Below are 18779 nucleotides of genomic sequence, written 5' to 3'. Positions count from 1 at the left end.
GGAGGATTCGCTACAAGTGTTAGCTGGTTGGGACTCCTAGCAAGAGCCTTCAAAAACCACGAAACATCCAAAACAGGGCAGCCCTGATTCTTATGAAGGCAGGTAAATATGACCACACCACACCCATCCTTCACTCCCTCCACTGGCTTTCTGTCTCATACAGGATCAATTACAAATTGCCACTACAAATTGCACTCATCAGTGCATCCACGGAAATGCTTTTCTAATCCCAATAATGTTTTTTTTGTTTCCATGATTTTTAAAACAATATGATCTGATTTAATGCAGAAAGGGAACAGCACACTGGTTATTTAAGAGCATGTGAACAGACTGATCATCATCGCATCAGTCCGAGTCCCAAAGCAGGAGGTTTGAGAGTGACTCTCCTGGCTCTGGTGTCCACTCTTTCCACTGGTTTGTCACCTCAGTGTGTATGACTACAGTGTGTTAGCCCCACACACCACACCTGGTAGAGATTACACTGCAGGGGTGGAGGAGCAGCAGAGGTCAGCTGGCTCATTGCACACCAGCGGCTTACATGTAATCTATTACATGTAAGCTCTAATCTATCTATCTATCTATCTATCTATCTATCTATCTATCTATCTATCTATATATATATATATATATATATATATATATATATATATTATATTATGCTACTGCGCTGTCTGTTGGATTTCATTAAAGTCTATACTGATTGTCAGCATGCAGCACAGGCAGTTTTAGATAAATATGGAGTCATGTTGAAAGACGAAAAGGGTCCGGTGACGTTTTCATTCATATTGACTCCAGATGTTCATTTAGTGATTTACTGGGGAGAGCAGCAGAGTCAATAGAGGTAGAATCGACTTTTAAAAGGATTTGTTAAAGCTACATTGTGTAAGAATTTCACCCATCAAGCGGTGAAATTGTATATGACAACCAAATGAATATTACTTTCTAGCCCATCCCATTCCGAGTGCGTTTTAACCATAGACTGTATATAAGAATGGACCAACAGATCCCGTTGCTCTGGACGGAGACCAGTGAAGGCCGTTAGAAGCACTTTTCCGGTGAGCGCTGAGCGTTACTGCGCAGCCTCCAACTGAGAGAGACGACGTAAATGTGCCGTGAGCAACGTGTCTGAAAGTTGTAAGTCTTCTGGTAGCTGTGCCAAGAGAAATCTCAATCATTCCCAATCTTGCAGAGACGGAGAGCATAGGTATATGTAAGGAGATAACATAGGCACAGGCTAATTAATGCTAACTAAAATGCTAGTTAACATTAGTAATTACACTTAAACAGCTAATGTGAGACGAAACTGCCTGCGCGCTTCTCCTGTACTATACGGTAATTCCTCTACTATGCGACAGTAAGTCGCGTGGTTATGACACAATCATTAGCATATTTTTACAAAAACGTCTGCTACGGAGCCATAACGTGAGGTACAAGGTAATGGAGCCTTTTATACATTGTCGTGTTTCTTTAGAAATAAACAACGGACAAATAGAGTCTTTAAACGCTTCAGATGTAAAGTTATTCGCTGTCAAAGTGACGTCAAAATGAATGGCAGTCAATGGAATGCTAACGGGGGGTGATCGCTTTGTAGCATTAAAATGGCTCCATAGGAGGTTCGCGGTCCGAGGAGAGGCTTACCCCCTTGGTTTTAACTCCTACGGTGGCCGTATTATTCCAAGAAGTACGACTTCGTCCGTGAGTTTTCCTTCCAGTGTAATAATAGTTTTACGTTTTTGTTATTTTGGTACCATTTCATTGCTAACATCAGCTATCAGGTTCCCAAACATATGCAAGCTAATGTTAGTTAAGTATCAGTGCTATCGTTATTCTGTATATTGTACGAGATTAATAGTTAAGGCAATGTTTACAGCGTAGGAAAGAAGCAACGGAGGTTTGTGTTTTTAATATTTTTCTCTGAGCAGAATGAACAATGTCAATAAAACCGAAATTAGCTCTTAGTATCTCCATCGTTTACACACAGCTGTTCTAGCTGTAGCTAGTCTGTGTTACAACTGCACATGACGTGAGCTGCCAGGGAAATCACGACACATATGATTACGTTTATGTTACAAGGTAGACAATTCTTTTTCATCATTGACGCAAAGAAACGTATCCTAGACGTCGTTCTAGCGTTATGCACAACCATGCTATAGTTAGCCAAGCAACTATAAAACTTTGAATTTACACAAATAGGCAGAATTACCTTTTGAGAAGAAAGCAGGCAACTTTGGTGTTCCTTTTTAAAATCCTTGCTCCTTATGAGCTCTTTCCATCTTGGAAAAACCACTCCAATATTAACTTTGGTCTTGTTGCTTTGCCTGTCGCGTTGTCGTTTTAATTCTCTTTTACATGTTACATGTCCTTGAGAATAGGTGTGATCCTCCATCTTCAACAGGCTTTCAAATCTGCATTCGCGACTAATCTTCTCCCCCTCCCTGGCATTCGTCACGGTGCCACTGAGTGTAAAAGCGCGAAAGGCGGAGGTATGTCCCTCTTTGGCTAATGTATTTTAAAGATGGAAGAGCAACATGGCGGCTGTCATTCGAGCAACTCGCTTGTATGTATTCTGAATGATTCTGAATGGCAGATTCTACGCTTACGAAAATACTTTGATTAGTTGGTGGAGCTAATTACACATGAATGAGCACATATTTGTGAAAGAACAAAGGGTTTTTTGCTAAGAATCAACTCAGAACATTACACAATGGAGCTTTAACACTTTCTCTGAAGGGGTGTGCATAACCATGACAAGGCACTGTCATAACTATTCAAATAAGGTAAAGTCCGCGCAACAGTTAAATGCTCCGAAAAATTATTTAATAGTGCAGAATCAGGCACACAACGTTTCGGCCCAAAATTGTCATAACTATGACATGACACCGTCATGTACATGAAGGAGTGTCAGAGTCTATGAATGTTTATGACTGTTGTCATTAGGTGTCATTTATTGGACAGAAAGCTTTATTTGTTGCTAAAGTAACCGCTAACTGTTGCTCATTGTAGTTAGCCGCTAGTTCGCTCTGTTAGCTGTACAGCTGTGCTATTAGCTGACTCAGCAACCTCCTCCGTCTAATGACAGTCCTGGTCTGGAGACTCTGGCTGTGTTCACTGGGAGCTCCCCGTCCGGGCAGAGTCAGCTAAACTGCTAGCCTGGCTGCTGAACATAATGCACATTTGGCGCTATAAGCTACTGTAAACGCCAATCAATATCCGCAACGCGACGAGTCCCTCTCTAGCTTCCTGTGTTTAAAGGAAGCTAGGAAGTATTTCTAGCTTATATTGTTTGCATAGACATAAATAAGATTGAATTGAATTTCAGCACTGACATAGTGCTGGAGTAGATAGTCTACTGTACACGGCTAATCTTCGCTGGGACAGGTGAAAGCGCTCTGGCTTGTTTGTATTTCTTTAAAACAATCCCAACCATCCTGGGCGGAGCTTAGCCCCCTGCAAAATAGATAGGAGAGATAGTGGAAGGGGAGGAAAATCCGGTGCGTCAGGCTTTACCCCAGCAATGTACATCCGTTAAGCCGAACTAGACAAGTTCCCTGAGAAGACACGTTACAATTGCTGGTCTTGATCTAACCCTCAGAAAAACCGCAACCAGTTTCACACAGCAAATTTACAGCCTCGTAAATGCTGAGGTGAATTTACCCAGAAGAAGTCACAGTAGCTCCATTCGTTTGGTTTCAGCAGCTGTTGCTCCGGCATGCATGCAGGAGTTGGGAATGTCACACAGTTAATCTGAGAGAGAGAGGAGAGAGAGAGGGGGGAAGAGGAGAGAGGGAGGGAGGGAGGGAGGGAGGGGGGGAGAGGGAAAGAGGGAGTGGGGAGAGAGAGAGAAGGGGAGAGAAGGAGAGGGAGAGAGAGAGAGAGAAGGAGAGGGGGTATAGGGAGAGAGGGAGGGGGGAGAGAGTTTTAATGGGGCACTTTAAAGTATCATGACAACTTTGCTTTGATGCAACTGTACAGCACACACACACACACACACACACACACACACACACACACACACACACACACACACACACACTTCAGCTTTGGTATTCAAGGCATTCTGCAGTCTGTACTCTCATCTCGGCAGCTCTGACAACACATTCAAGGAAGACATTTCCAATCAACCCAGAATCGTTGATTCACTTCTCTCTATCCGGCCCGTCCTTGGGGACATTTGGTTCACTGATTCTCAGCTTTTTGGGGTTTATGGTTCAGCTCTCTACCACAACACTCAGAATTTCTACTTTGGTTTACAGCAATCAGCAAAATGAATTCCCAAAAGATTGCCTTTAATTATCTTGGTGCTCAGATTCTTCAGCTGCCAATTCAATTGGTCATGACAAGAAAAGGAAGAAAGGAAAGCAAGAAACAAAAAAGGGAAAGAAAAGAAACACATCTCAAAAATCAAATGAATCAAAAGCAATATGTTCACAATAATGATACAGACACCAGTTTTAGTGAAGACTCCAAGACAAACAAAAGGAGCTTTGTCTTCTCTCACATTCATTCCAATTAACCTCAGGGGTGAACAGCCTGCAGAGAGGATGCACTTTTTTTAGTCAATAGTTTTTAGTTCAAAAACTTTAGTGGCACCAGAGAGCACCCTTGTCTAATGGTAAAGCCACAGCAAATCAACAAATATGACGACTTTTCCAGAGCTAATATTCAGATTAAAATACAGGAAGAAGAAGAAAAAGGCCTGTAATTCAACTTTATCTTGGCTTAAGAAGCTTATAATTAGTTTGTGGGATGGCTTCTTATTTAATCACTGCTTAGGTCCTGCTAGAAAGGCTTTAACTGACCCCCGCTTCCTTTGGTGGAGATGAGGGCAAGGCTACTTTCAACAGCCTCCAATGAAGGGCTTAGTTTGTTTGCATTGACACGCACACACTGGCACTTTCTTTCTGACCTTCCGTAACCTCGACCAGTTGATCATCCATTAAACCCCTCCTCCAAACGGTGAATGTCCAATCTCAGATTAACACTCGTAACAAGGCACGGCAGTGTCCAATCACAACAGTACACTGCTCAGAGCAAGTCTAGATCACACTCTATGATTTACATACACCCAACATCCTACCTAGCTAAAATGCATTACACAAATACTTCTTCATGACTTTTTGCCTTGTCCTGTAATTTTAGCCTCATTATTATAGCATTATAGCATGTATAGCTATACAGATTATTTAAGGCTAGCAAATGCAAACACATCAAGTTCTCACAGGAGTGAATGGATAGGAAACTCTGAAGAGGAAAATCAACTCATTTCCAGCTGTCACATAGTCAAGCTATAAATTGTATATTGTCCCAGTGTGTTTAATATGTGTATTCATGTATGTTATACCAACAACTGATGCAGCAAACATCAAACTAAATTAGTCCCATGGCCAATCTGACTTGACTGAAATTGCATTTTCCCTTTCAAACTTGGGTGACAATGTGTGTGTGTGTGGGGGGGGGTTACTCAAGCTCTCCTCTGCTGGTATTAAATGTGTTCCTTCAGGGCTACTGTAGAGAGCCAGGGGGAGTTCCCGGTTAGGTAAGAGTTCCCGTTAGTTGTCCCACTTACCGTGACCGTGGTCTCCTTGTTGTGTTTCCTGGTGGGTGACATTGATCCCGGGCTCTGCGGAGAGAAGAAGGACGCTCCGTCAAAATCTCCGTCCTCCATGTCAGACATGACTGCTCCACATACACACACTGTCACTCGCACGCACACAAACACAGTTGTTTTCTGGTGAGTGCTGTTACGTCTGTCTGGTTCTCTCTCTGCTGTTGCTGCTGCTGGTGTGTGTGTGTGTGTGTGTGTGTGTGTGTGTGTTTGTGTGTGTGTGTGTGTGTGTGTGTGTGTGTGTGTGTGTGTGTGTGTGTGTGTGTGAGTGAGTAGGGAGGATAGTTTTGCAGAGCAAAGCATGACTTTCTCTTTGTGTGCGAGAGTGGATGTATGCATGTGTGAGTTTTAACTCTTAAGCTTAGAATAGAGTCATAGTAAACCAACAGCGTGAATGGAGGGGACAGAGATTAAAAAGAAAATGAGAAAAACTAAATATGTATAGTATAATAATAATACATTTTATTTAAAGGCGCCTTTCTCGGCACTCAAGGACAACGTACATAAGACATTTAAAAGCAGCAAAAAAATATAAATAAAAATAAAAATAAAGAATAAAACAACAATAGAAACAACAGAAAGAGGCAGAGCAATTGACATCAAGTGGAATAGGCAGTTTTAAACAGATGTGTTTTGAGTTGCAATTTGAAATGGGGGAATGAATCGATGTTTCTGAGTTGGGGTGGCAATTAATTCCAGAGACGGGGAGCAGAGCGGCTGAATGCTCTGCTCCCCATGGTGGTGAGATGGGCGGAGGGGACAGACAGGTGTATGGACGAAGAGGATCTGAGGGAGCGGGAGGGAGTGGGAACCTGGAGGAGATCAGACAAATATGGGGGGGTGAGGTTGTGGATGGCCTTGAATGTAAACAGGAGGACTTTGAATTGGATACGGAACTGGACCGGGAGCCAGTGGAGCTGTTGGAGGACAGGAGTGATGTGGTGGATGGATAATGTATATACAGTTTATTTTTATATTTTTTTCGAATGATGGGTGTGTGTGCACAAGTGTAAGAGGCAGCAAAGGAGAGAAATGAGGAGACAGAGATATGTTGTGGGTGGATCCTGTATAACTGCACCCTGACTGCCTGGTTAATTATGACCAAGGGAGCAGATAGTGTAGGAGGGATTAATCTGCTCTAACTGCCATCAGCCTCTCCCTTAATGATGAGAGACCTAAAGAGAGAGATGTGAAATGTGGAAGACTATGTCATACATCGTTATTATCAAACACAGGCTGTGTTAAGATGCTAAAGCTGCACTACTCCTTATTTTTTGACCAATGGATTATATGACTACATGTCTTGTTTTTAGTCTTATGGCCAGCTGTTGCTATTGATTATATTCCAAGAATGCAAAAAATAGCTTTGAGGGAGAGTTTTTTCTTGTCAATTTTTTTACACATGTTGAACCAGAAGTCATTAATAATAGCACATTAAAAAATGCAGTGGAAATATGACCCTTCAGTAATTTTACCCTTATTACAGTACTCTGAAAGCACAGTACATTTCACTGGAGTAATTTGAAGCCTGTGTATAACCCTGAATTGCATTTTCCTGGCTTTTTAGTAAATCAGCAACCCGGTGGGGCCGGGCCCGGCCCGTAACAGCCCAAAAAAGCTACGTAGCATCCCCCTCTCCATCCCATGGGAGGAACCGCTGGGGTCGGGTGCGCTGCCACACAGGTAGCAGTGAAGGTCAGGGGCCTCAACAGCCCAGCCTTTTGACTAGAAGTTGAGTAAAATGTAATAACTTTCCGTCAACTAAAACTTTGAAGAGCCCCTATTATGCTTTTTGGATTTTTCCCATCTTTTAGTGTGTTACATCATTTTTTGTGTTAAAAAAAAACAACATATGACCCAAAATGGAGCTTTCTCTCCTGCCTAAAAACACTTAGCCCATATTCCGGTTTGAAATTCCTCAATAGTGATGCTCAGCGGCTTGTATAAATTTGGTTAGTCTATATCGACGACGATTCATTTAGGGGATTGCTCCGGTGCTGCCGGATGTCCCGCTGGATGTCCCTCATTTTCCTCTTTCTTTGTGTTGGCGTTCTAAACTCCGATGGATTTATGAGGACTATGGTTAACTGTTCCTCAGATCTCTGCAGGGTAAATCCAGACAGCTAGCTAGACTATCTGTCCAATCTGAGTTTTCTGTTGCACGACTAAAACAACCTTTGATTGTACACGTTCCACCAAAACAAGTTCCTTCCCAACACTATTTTGCAGAGGCACTGTGGCTCTGTCCGGCGCTTAGCACCGCCCAAGATGATTGTGATTGGTCTATAGAAATGCCAATAAACCAGAGCATGTTTTTCTCTGGCAATGCGAGACTAGAATTTGGTTCTCCAATCACAACAGAATGGGCCAGCTGACCAATCAGAGCCGACTGTTTTTTTTTAGGAAGGCGGGCCAAGAGCTGTTCTAGGAGACCCCAAGAGTACAAATATGATGAATCAGTTGGACCGGACAATAAAAACCTGTAAAAAAACAAACATCCAAGGGTAAATAAGAGTGGTTTATAGGAAGACGCTTGTGTCAGGAATGGTGCGTGTGCACTGTCAGCGTGATTTCCACGCTTCACATTCATTTCTATGGGAGCAGCCGTGCAATGCATTCTGGTACTGCGCAGGTAGAGAGAGGATCGACACCTCTCAAAAGCTGACGGAAATCTTTTAAACTGACCGTTGTCGATCTGAAATGAGCAACTGCGTGGCCTATTTTCGCTTACAACTGTGAACAATTTTTAAAAGATTGTATTCCAAATGATCTGCCACGTTAGTCGGTTTTGAAATCCGGGAGCAGCCAGCCCCACGTGACGCGTTCGTCCAATCAGCTGCAGCCATCACGGTTGTGGGAGGGTGTAGCCTGTTTTCTTTGCTTGTCATTGGTCAGTGAAAACTGGTGGCAAGCCCACTAGCGTGCAATGCTGGGAAGCGGGGCGATCCCTGCCGTGAAAACCAAATGTACCATAAGGGTTGATGCTGAAATCCTCAGACAAGGAATGGAAAGAGACTCGGTTGTTATTGACCAAATTAGGAAGCGGCTCTGTAACCGCGCTGTAATCTGCGTCATGCCCTGCCTCCTGCACGCTCTACCCAGGAGCAACCCCTCGCCTAACCAAACAGAGGATTTCCAGGGAGTGAGAACACGTTTGACACGGACAATCTCCTGTTGTGTGTTCGATGTGACGAAGGGAAACTCCGTACAATGTCCAGACCTAGTTCATCTGACATTGTCTGGAGTTAATATGAAAAAACGTCTCTCTCTCTCTCTCTCGCTCAGGATTATCCTGTTAGTTTGATGACATGATGTCTGTTTTAGTTCAAATGCAAATAAGGTGTACTGTGCCTGAGAAATGACATTGATATAAAAAAGGAAGTAGCATGACGTTGATATGGTTTAATGGAAACCTTTTTTTCAGCCAGAGTTTATGCTCACGCTACAAATGTCTTAGACTGCAGTGGGTGTGTAACATGTTGTACAGGAATAGGAATAACAATAGTCAGACAGCTTTACCTGTGGCTCTGTACTGCTCTTCCTAACCAGACTGCTGTGTGAATGTTCCACATGATGCAAGGGACTACCACCTGAGTGAAATCCATTCACTGGAGAGAAATAAGAGAAAGAGGGAGATGACAAGACAGAGAGAGAAATAGATGTAATTAGTTCTTTGGTGTTTGTAGATAAGGCTGTAAACCTGTACTGATCCACGGACAATTCACGTATCTTTATCAGTCAGAGTCAAACCAATCCAATGCTTAGGGCAAAAACAGAGATCTGGGGTTGGGTTACAATATATGTAAATCCATGACTAACTTTATCTACAAAGTCCTTCCTAAGATCTTAGTAACTGCTAGTTTCAAACTTACAAAATTGTCTTGCACCATTAAAACTCAATGAATGTCTTAGCTACTATGAGTTAGAGTGAGTGGGAAATGTCCAGTTATGCTAACCAACTTTATTGAGTGGAAACCAGCACACAAACCTTAGCCTGCTGGCTCTTTCTGTTCATCTGCCTTTAGAGATGGGCCAAAAGAAAGACAGAGAGCCTTAGTTCTGCAGTTGAGGCTAAAGATAAAATGAGTCACAGGAAGTGTGTTTGGTGTGCATGAGCGGGTGCTTCGTGCCACTGTGAAATTTTAGGAGAATTCACAGCCCCGGAGCACTGACACTTGAGGAGGTTGAAATGATAGAGAGTTCAGATGGAGTGAGATAGATTTGTAGTACCTGTCGGCAGGGAGTTCTTGTGTCGAAGAGAGGTCTTGGGGGTCCCAGGTGCACTGGACGGCCTCTCCCATGTCGTCTCTGGTGAAAGGGGGGGGGCAAATGACATTAGGAGAGCACTACAGGCTGTCATTCAGTGTTGGAACTTTAGTTCCATTTGGGCAACAAGAAGAAGAAGTGATTCTATCTGCGGGTGCAAACTTGGCACTTATTGTAGTCAGCAGTTAAACTAGCTTACAGTCTCTTACGGCACAGCTGCTGGGATGACTAGCCCAACACTTCCAAATGATATTCCTGTGTCAATTCCACTATGCATGCAGCATCTGAAGGCAGCAGGACCTGTTCGATGATCAGGACTGATGTGTTGATAAATCTGCAGGCTGTGAGAAGTGCCGCGCCCTAGCTCAGTGCCGTTATGCACGGCCATTCACTCAGTTAAACCTTTATTAAGTCACCTGGAAATGACGCAAGGCTGCTACAGTTTAACCATACAGACCTTTACACCAGGGGTCTTTTTTTAAGCCAAGGACCCCTTAACTGAAAGAGAGACGGAGCAGGGACCCCTTACTACATATATTGTATAAAATGAAGTTGCATATTAAACTGCATTTATAAAGGCCTAAAGCCTTTATAAATACCTTTTTTGCATGAAATACTAAGCTATTAAAATAGCCTAATAATTGTTGGCATGATTTTATAAATCATGTTTTAGTGTTAAACAAACATGTCGAACAGTGAATCCTTTGTATGAACTGGATCTGTGGATGTTAGTGACTACCTTACCCATAGGCCAGTTAGCCTATCATCAGTGGGGATTTATATTTGCTAATATGTTTTATCATTTTAGGACTTTTTAATTTTTGAAAAAACTTAACAAGCACCCCCTGCATTGACCCCCTGTTGAAGATCTCCGCTCTACACACATCAGACTGCTCGGGTATAACTCATTATTGTGCTTTTATATGAAGGTGACAGTGTATGAGCAGAGATACATGAAAGTTATTGCCAAAATAGCATCAATAAGATCTGACTGAACGAATCATTTTATTATTGTGACATGCACACAAAAAGTATGCCCTGCCCAAATGGGCTTACAAGACACCAATAAGTAGGGACCAGATACCAGAATAGCAACATAAATTAAACAAATAAACCTTCTTGTCTTCTTTGCCATGCTTTAGAAGCAAAAGTCGCCAACTTATATATTTTAAATCTAAACAACCACTCCATTTGCTCATCATCAGTACACCAGAACATTTCAGGATTTTGAACAGACATTTCATGTAAGATGGGTGTTCTTAACTCATGATAATAAGGACAATACAAAAGTAATTATATAGTAAACTACCTGCTCATAGGGCTGGGCGATATGGAGAAAATCAAATATCACGATATTTTTGACCAAATACCTCGATATCGATACCGCAACGATATTGTAGTGTTGGTGCTTTCACAAAATATTTACACAATAAGATTTTTGATAAATAATCATCAGTAATGTGGATATAATGACTAAGTGGGTAAAGGCAAATAATAGGACAGTTACAACATTGTGGTAAGTTCAGAAAATGACATAACCTTACTGTAATGCAGCCTTTAAAACCAGGAAAAGACACCACTTATGCCATATTACGATTTCCAAAATCTAAGACGATATCTAGTCTCATATCACGATATTGATATAATATCGATATATTGCCCAGCTCTACCTGCTCATACTCCCTTCAAATGGGTATTCACTACTTTTGTCATATCATGATCCGAATTGACAGCAATCCCATGGTGGAAAGCTTTGAAACACTAGTCGTTGGTTGGAGAGCCTGTCCACATGCCCCTCTTCCCCTCAGTCATTTTAAGTGACTCTGGATGAACTCAGCTTCTTTTCATCAGTCACCTGTTGTCTTTCAGGGTAATGCCAACTGAATATGACAAGTGCAAACTTTTCACAGTTAACTGAGCTCCATAGATGCATTGATACTCCTCCATCATCATTCTGCTGGTACAGATGCTGAGAACACAAGAACGACCGACACGGACCCTAATATAGAAGGGCTCTCTTTTATACTGTCCATTCTCAGCACAACACTGAGCTACATTAGCCATTTCCTGTCAGCATAGAAAGAAAAGGCACGGACATGTAAAGAGCTCTTATTTCATTTGGGTCTTTTTGGCTGCCTCTGCTCCGTTTGGCGCTGCTTAGCAGCGGAGACAAGTGTGCCAAGCCCATCGGCTCAAATGACACGCATGGAGGGGCTACTCGGCAGCAGGCTTATGGACAGAGGCTGGGCCTTCACGTCTGATGTTCAACATCAGCGCACAGCCTTTACTCACTGGCCCTAAATGCCTCAATTACTCTCTGTTAGCTTGTCATGCACAAATCAATACTGGGAGAAATATAGGATATTAATGCAGAAAAATACAGCATAATCTACTTACCGAAAGGACATTGTTATTGTTACTGTCTGCCTTTAAAAAACAAATGATTTATATTACATTAGACATGTGCATAATACCCAATTTGCCAGATTGAAAGCCAGGAAACTCAATTGAAAGGACAAATTAAGTTATACAGTATCAATATATCAAAATAATTGTTGCAGTCAAATGAAACATGTTTTTATATTTCTAGTGACTTTAGGCATGAGGTGTGATATTTACTTTGATGTTTGAAACCCGAGTGGAACAGGTTAAGTTTCTAGGCAACTGGCTCTTGAAATGCAGACTGCTGATCATTTCCAGTTTTATAACAGGTGAGTGATCAGACTTGGCCCCTGTCAGATTCAAAGCTCCGGATACAGTGATACATATACTGCAGCAGCAGCTGGAGGGATTCTTGTCACAGACCAGCTGGAGTCTAAAAAGTTATCAATCACTCTAAATTGCGTTCATAGTCTTGATTGTGGAATCAAAACCCAAGTCAGCGCAATTTACTCTCTTTGCCATTGGCGGAATAGTTCATCATCCCTTTTCAGGGCTGTCATGGATCCTCATGATGTCAATTCATGAGATCATATCAGATAGCGTGTAGCATCCAATGACGATGAGGGTCTTTTATTGAACATAGAAAAACATCAATTCATGCTTCTCTGATTCACCAAAGTCAGTCCTAACCACATTTCTATTCTGCAAACATCACTGGTTCAGAGTCCCTGGAGAGTCGCAGCATCTCAGTGGCTGACAGCGGACAACACTGTTGCAGTGTAGCAGATGTGTAGAAGTGAATGTATGAATGAAAACAGTCAACAGCAGGTCTAAAAGGCATCAGCTGACTGTTCGCCAGCCATCCCACCATCGATGCGCGACTTCCCTGATTCTGAGCGGGGAGAAGAAGAAATGGCCTAGTTAGCACTGCTATGTTTAATTCATAACCATATGACACCATATGGCCTTGATGAATTAGCTACCTCCTGTCTCTGGGTTTTATCAGTCAAAACAGCCCATTCACACTCACAAAGAGCAAAGACAGTGCTCAGCGGGATCTCCTCTCATGGAAATCAAACACACAAGGAAAAAGCAGAAGATACACTGTAGCTGTTGTGGAAAAAACGTTTCCAGTTGTCTAAGACTATGATGGGCCTGCTATGAGTTTGAATGACAGCTGAGCAGACATTGGCATTGAGACCCAACGTAAACACTCGTTCACCAGCCAAGAACAGACGGCATTTTGTTATCAGTGAAATTTAAGAATAAGGACCACCATTTAGTGTCTAAACTGAACAATGTTGACATTTGCAGGAAAGATAACTGAAAGTAAACCACAACGTCCAGGTTCTGTTGCCACATTTTTCATTTGTCAATGTAAATTGGTGAAGCAAGTTACTAAAAAAGGTGGAGAACAAAGCCATGTAAGCTACAAAGCTGCTGTTCAAAGTCTGAGGCTCTGTTTGAGTTGTGGGGCTATTTGGCTGGGCTAGGAAGTAACTGTGTTGCTTTATGCAAACAAAGGTGGAAATTAAATGATTTGTGAGTAACTTATTCAACCAGAGCATACCAAATGTGAGTCTCTTCTGAATAGTGTAATCTACAGGACAGACGTTTTTTTTTTATAGTTTATTATGAATCCCACTTCATTCAAAAATACCTGTAAAGCAAAGGGCTGGTCTGTGTGCTGTGGATCTACAGTATATATGTTGAGCAGCCCATTGGCCAGGCGGGGCGACGGCTGGTACAAACCGCAGCAGTATGTGCCGTTGCACACAGGAAGGAAAAGCTGGAGAAAAAAAAAAAAACTCCAGCCCTGACACAAGGACATGCAGCCCTTACCCACGCATACTGCTCTGTTACTATGGCAACGCAGAAACACAAACACACACATAAACACACACGCAGGACTGTATCTAATCTCGCTGAACTTTAGCGTAACAAAAGGGTTCAGCGAAAAATAGCAGAGATGGTATAAATAGCAATAGTTTGAGGAAAACAGTTATCAGATGGGTTTGTTAGGAAACAGTTGCCGGGGGGAGGACTGAAAAGAAGCACAGGCCTGTAGCACAGTGAGTGTGTGATGGGGCTGAGCACTCTCTTACCACTCTCTTAGTCACCGTGCAGCCAAGACACAGAAAAAAAGTTTTTTTGAAAAGAGGTTTTCTGCGGCATCCGAGGCCAGATTCACAATGCCACAGCAACAACGAGCCAGGATACACATGCTGCTGTTGGCTTTTTTTACACGCAGAAAGTTACGAAAAATGACTAATTTTCACAAAACTCACAGACCTAGGCACGGCATGGAAGAGAGTTCAAAATAGAGTTCAGAGTTTTAGTCTTAAAAATTTAAATATCCACCACTGAAGTAGAAAACAAAAGAACAGAATAGAATAGAAGAGAAGGGAGACCTTTTGATGCTGCTGCAGTGTTTATTGATGTATGTGTGCATACTGCTGATGTGGGTACTGATTTTAATATTTTTATCCTGCTACTTGCTGCTGAGTGCTGTGTGTGTTTGTGTGTCCTTCGCATATAGAGAACTGTTCATCCCATCTACTTCACACTTGGCCGGTGCGAAGAATGTGTTGTGTCGCATTCGGTGCAATTTGGACATGTTCAACATTAATAAACATTAAAGAAACAAGCAAACAGCCCTCTAAGAGGCAGTGGGGGCGGGGCTTCAGGGCTATGCGGAGTCGAGCATGTCATCAGCAGCCGGTTACTGCTGTAGTTTCCTCAGAAGTACAAGTACATCGTAAGTAAGTAGGATACAGTGGCGGCACTAGAACAAATATCCAAGGGGAAATGAACAGATAATTTTAATTTATACTGTTTATTTTTTCCCCAGTGGGGAAATTACAATTTACACTCTTTTGTGTAACTGTTTGTTAGAAATCACTACACACAGGCCTGAAATACACACACACGTGCTCAGGACCTATTCATGCACTAATGGAGAGATGTCAGAGTGAGGGGGCTGCCGGTGCTGGACCAGCGCCCTGAGCTGTTGGGGGGGGTATGGTGCCTTGCTCAAGAGCACCTGGCAGTGCCCAGGAGGTGAACTGGGATCTCTCCAGCTACCAATCCACACTCTGTACTTTTGGTCCGTACTGGGACTTGAACCAGCGACCCTCCGGTTCCCAACCCAACTACCTACGGACTGAGCTACTGCCACCCCTTCTTTATTTTGAACATGATGAACATATACTTATTATATATCTATATCTAGAAAACTAAAAAGAAGGTGTTTGGTGTTGTTGTTCCCGGAAACTCCCCCCTTTAGTCGCCAAGAGCCGCGGCCATTAACGTTGGTACTCTCCTCCGCAGCTGAAGTGACGCACCTGCATGGTGACCATATACAGCTCTTTGAGACAATGAATGGGACATAGAAACTCATTCAATATTCACTCACATGTACATATAATCACTTCTAAAAAAAAAAAGTACGTAGGCCCAGAGTATTCATCCTTTCATATGTGTAATGAAATAATGGCAAGTTGTGTGTAGACTGTTGAATTGAACGACATGGGAGAGATGGAGAGACAAAAAGAAATGCAGAGGGGGGCTTAATGTCGTTCATTCGTTAGTGTGATAATGTCATCATTTAGTTTACTTGCCAAAAGAAATTGCTGACATTGTTTACAGTGCTTCAGAATTAGTTTCATGCCTTTTAGGTTTATATGCTGCCTACAACTCAAACAGCATCAGGTTGTTCAGCTTATCAAAATTTTGACATACCACTTTGTGGCGTGACCAGGCCAGGGATACAAAAACACCTGCTGTCACGCTGTGTGACAGGTAAACACTGTGTCTGACAAACCTGCACTTTCTTACCTTCCTAACTTCCTGAACTCAAAGCAAGAACTGTTAAGACAAGATATTAGTAACATCAGTCAGGTTTTACAGTGAGTTCACTCAGGGATAGTAAAAGCAGTTGCTGTGTCTGCGGAACAGAGGAGGGTATTAAGCTGTCTCTATGCCAGTGTGTGTGTGTTCAGGGAGACACTGAGTGGTGATTGTGATGACAGAAACAAGGCCCTATCAGCAGTATTAGTTCTTCTACGCCCCGTGTCTCTCACTGGTACCATCACTGCCATAGAGACACAGTTTAACTCGACTACTGACAGATGAAATTCGCTCACGTATCATTTTTATGATAAATACAAGCTCCTGTGTGGAACATTTTTAATGAAAAATATTGTTTCATTTTTCAATTTAAAGTGTAGTTGGGGAGCAAGGCAGGGAATGTTTTTTGCGCAAAGTGACAGATGGGAGGAATTATCTCACGTGTCACCTCAGGAGTCATCTCACAGAAACATGTTTTAGTCTTATTTTAGTCGTTTGGGTCATCATCTCTATTAGTCTTTAGTTATCCTAACAGTAATATCAACCACTTCATTTAGAGCACCAACCAAATGTGCAGGGGGAGAGACGTGAGACAAAGGTTAAAAAAAGACCCTTCTCCACAGCGTTGTGGAGGAAGGTCTGGCTAGTCCACACAGCATTCTGGGTTTTGGGAAGAAAAAAAACATGCTCTGGTTTATTGGCATTTCTTTAAACCAATCACAATCGTCACGGACAGAGCCACGCTGCCTCTGCAAAATAGTCTCGGGAAGGAACTTGTTTTGGTGGAACACGTGTGCGTTCAAAAGTAGTTTTTAGTCGTGCAACAGAAAACTCAGATTGGACAGATAGTCTAGCTAGCTGTCTGGATTTACCCTGCAGAGATCTGAGGACCAGAACCATAGTCCTCATAAATCCACCAATGCCAACACAAAGACAGAGGAAGGGGACGGACATCCAGCCGAAAAGATGGACATCTGGCGGAATTTCCAGCAGCAACGGAGCAATGCCGGAAGTGGAATGTTGTTGTTGTTGTTGATATAGACTAGTCATTACCTTACCTTCTGGTAAATTAAAAAGTAGCCTAATAAACTAATAAGCAATGGAAACATTTTGGATTACAAGACGAGGAAAGAAGCGCATTAACTGGAGTCGCTGAACTCATTATGTTACGCTCCCTCATCAGTCTCACTTGCGAACGGCTGACTCAAGTTCGACACCTAGTGGTAACATTCCGTACACCGGTCCGGTCTGGTGTTTGGCTTGATATCAAACTGGTTTGAAAATGTTCACACCGGACCAAGCCTAGTCTGTAGACTGCTCTAACAAGTCCTTCAAAGCCCTTTGTTTGGTCTAGTTAAGTGCCAGCAGTCTTTTGAAAGCCTTCAAAATATCCTGTTGCACTCCTATCCTTTCTGCCCCAGATTTTCAAGCGACTTTGAGTCCATGAAAAGCGCTATACAAATTCAATTTATTATTATTTTTCCTTGCCTTTCACGTTGATGACTGCAGGTGAGTTGGGGGTAGTCTACCTGTTCCTTTTTCACACACAGGTAATTTTTGTCTAGATAGACCAGTTTTAGTGCTGGGGGCCAGCCCTGTATCATACTTGTTTTGTGACTCTCTAAACCTTTTGTTATGTTCGCAAAAGAAGCTGTTAAAAAAACACTTGACCTTTCACTTGTACTCTGGCTCTTACAAATCATTGATTGTCATGTTATTGCCTCGGTTTTCCCTCATATTTTCAAACGGGAATGTGACACTAATGATATCATTATATCTGATGACTATTGCGAATATACATGTGTCCATAAATCCAAATAAAAATCAAGTTATCTTCAGTAATCCAGTAATAGTTTTCTGTACATCAATGGGTACACTGCACCAGGAGCTGCATATAGATCATGCAGCAAACTTTTAATGCTGCCAATTTTCAAAAATGTAAGCAAATATTAGCTAAGAAAGGCGCACCTTGTAGCTTACATTTTACATATTGTGTACAAATGGAAAGAGGGGGGAACAGTTGTCTCAATTTTGTCGGACATGGGCCCCACAGGCCTGATGCCTTCTGAATGTGGGCAAAGCTGAAAACCCATTTCTGAAGCCTAGAGCTTAGGATTAGATACATTATATATACGTTACACATATACATACCTTTTCATTATAATAAACATTAAAAGGAGAAGTTCATGATTATGGGAAATGATTTGCTGGTGTTTTCTTTCTGAGAACCAGATGAGAAGATCAGCCTCATGTCCGTGCATTAAGTACGGAGCTGGAGTCAAGAAGCGATAAGCCTAGCTTATAGGGGTGGAACGGTACACTGAAGTCACGGTTCGGTTCATACCTCGGTTCAGACATCACGGTTCGGTTCAGTACAATGGAGGGAAAAGCATAACAAAAATGCAGAAGGCAATTGTTTTTATTGTGCATGTCTCAGGCTGTACCACCTAGTGTCATCTAGTCTCTCCCCTGAGCTAGCTGCAACAGCCTGAAGGGTATAAAGTAAGATAAGTAAACAGTAAACAATAAGTAGGCTACCCCACATCATCTCCAGACTCCATCTGGAACTTGTAAACAAAATAAGACAATCAGCTAGTAGTGTGATATGGGAGACAAGCGCTGCTCTCATATGTGAACGCACAGAGCAGGGGTGTTAAAAGAGCAGCTTCGGTTACAC

General features: G+C 42.3%; 1 protein-coding gene across 1 annotated transcript in view; it reads right to left on the bottom strand.

Annotated features, from left to right (window-relative positions):
- Positions 1-18779, bottom strand: part of LOC116067528 (growth arrest-specific protein 7-like) — a 60007-nt gene that overhangs the window by 15748 nt on the left and 25480 nt on the right. The window contains exons 3-6 of the mRNA XM_031324012.2: positions 9836-9913; positions 9125-9213; positions 5567-5620; positions 3655-3744 (exon numbers count right to left, since the gene is read on the bottom strand). Coding sequence (XP_031179872.1) covers positions 3655-3744; positions 5567-5620; positions 9125-9213; positions 9836-9913 — 311 coding nt within the window. The remainder of the gene's footprint in view (positions 1-3654; positions 3745-5566; positions 5621-9124; positions 9214-9835; positions 9914-18779) is intronic.

This window comes from Sander lucioperca, chromosome 5, assembly GCF_008315115.2.
Source record: "Sander lucioperca isolate FBNREF2018 chromosome 5, SLUC_FBN_1.2, whole genome shotgun sequence".
In the NCBI taxonomy this organism is placed as follows: domain Eukaryota; kingdom Metazoa; phylum Chordata; class Actinopteri; order Perciformes; family Percidae; genus Sander; species Sander lucioperca.
Note: the sequence above shows the minus strand (reverse complement) of the source record. Positions and strands in the feature narration are given on the sequence as shown.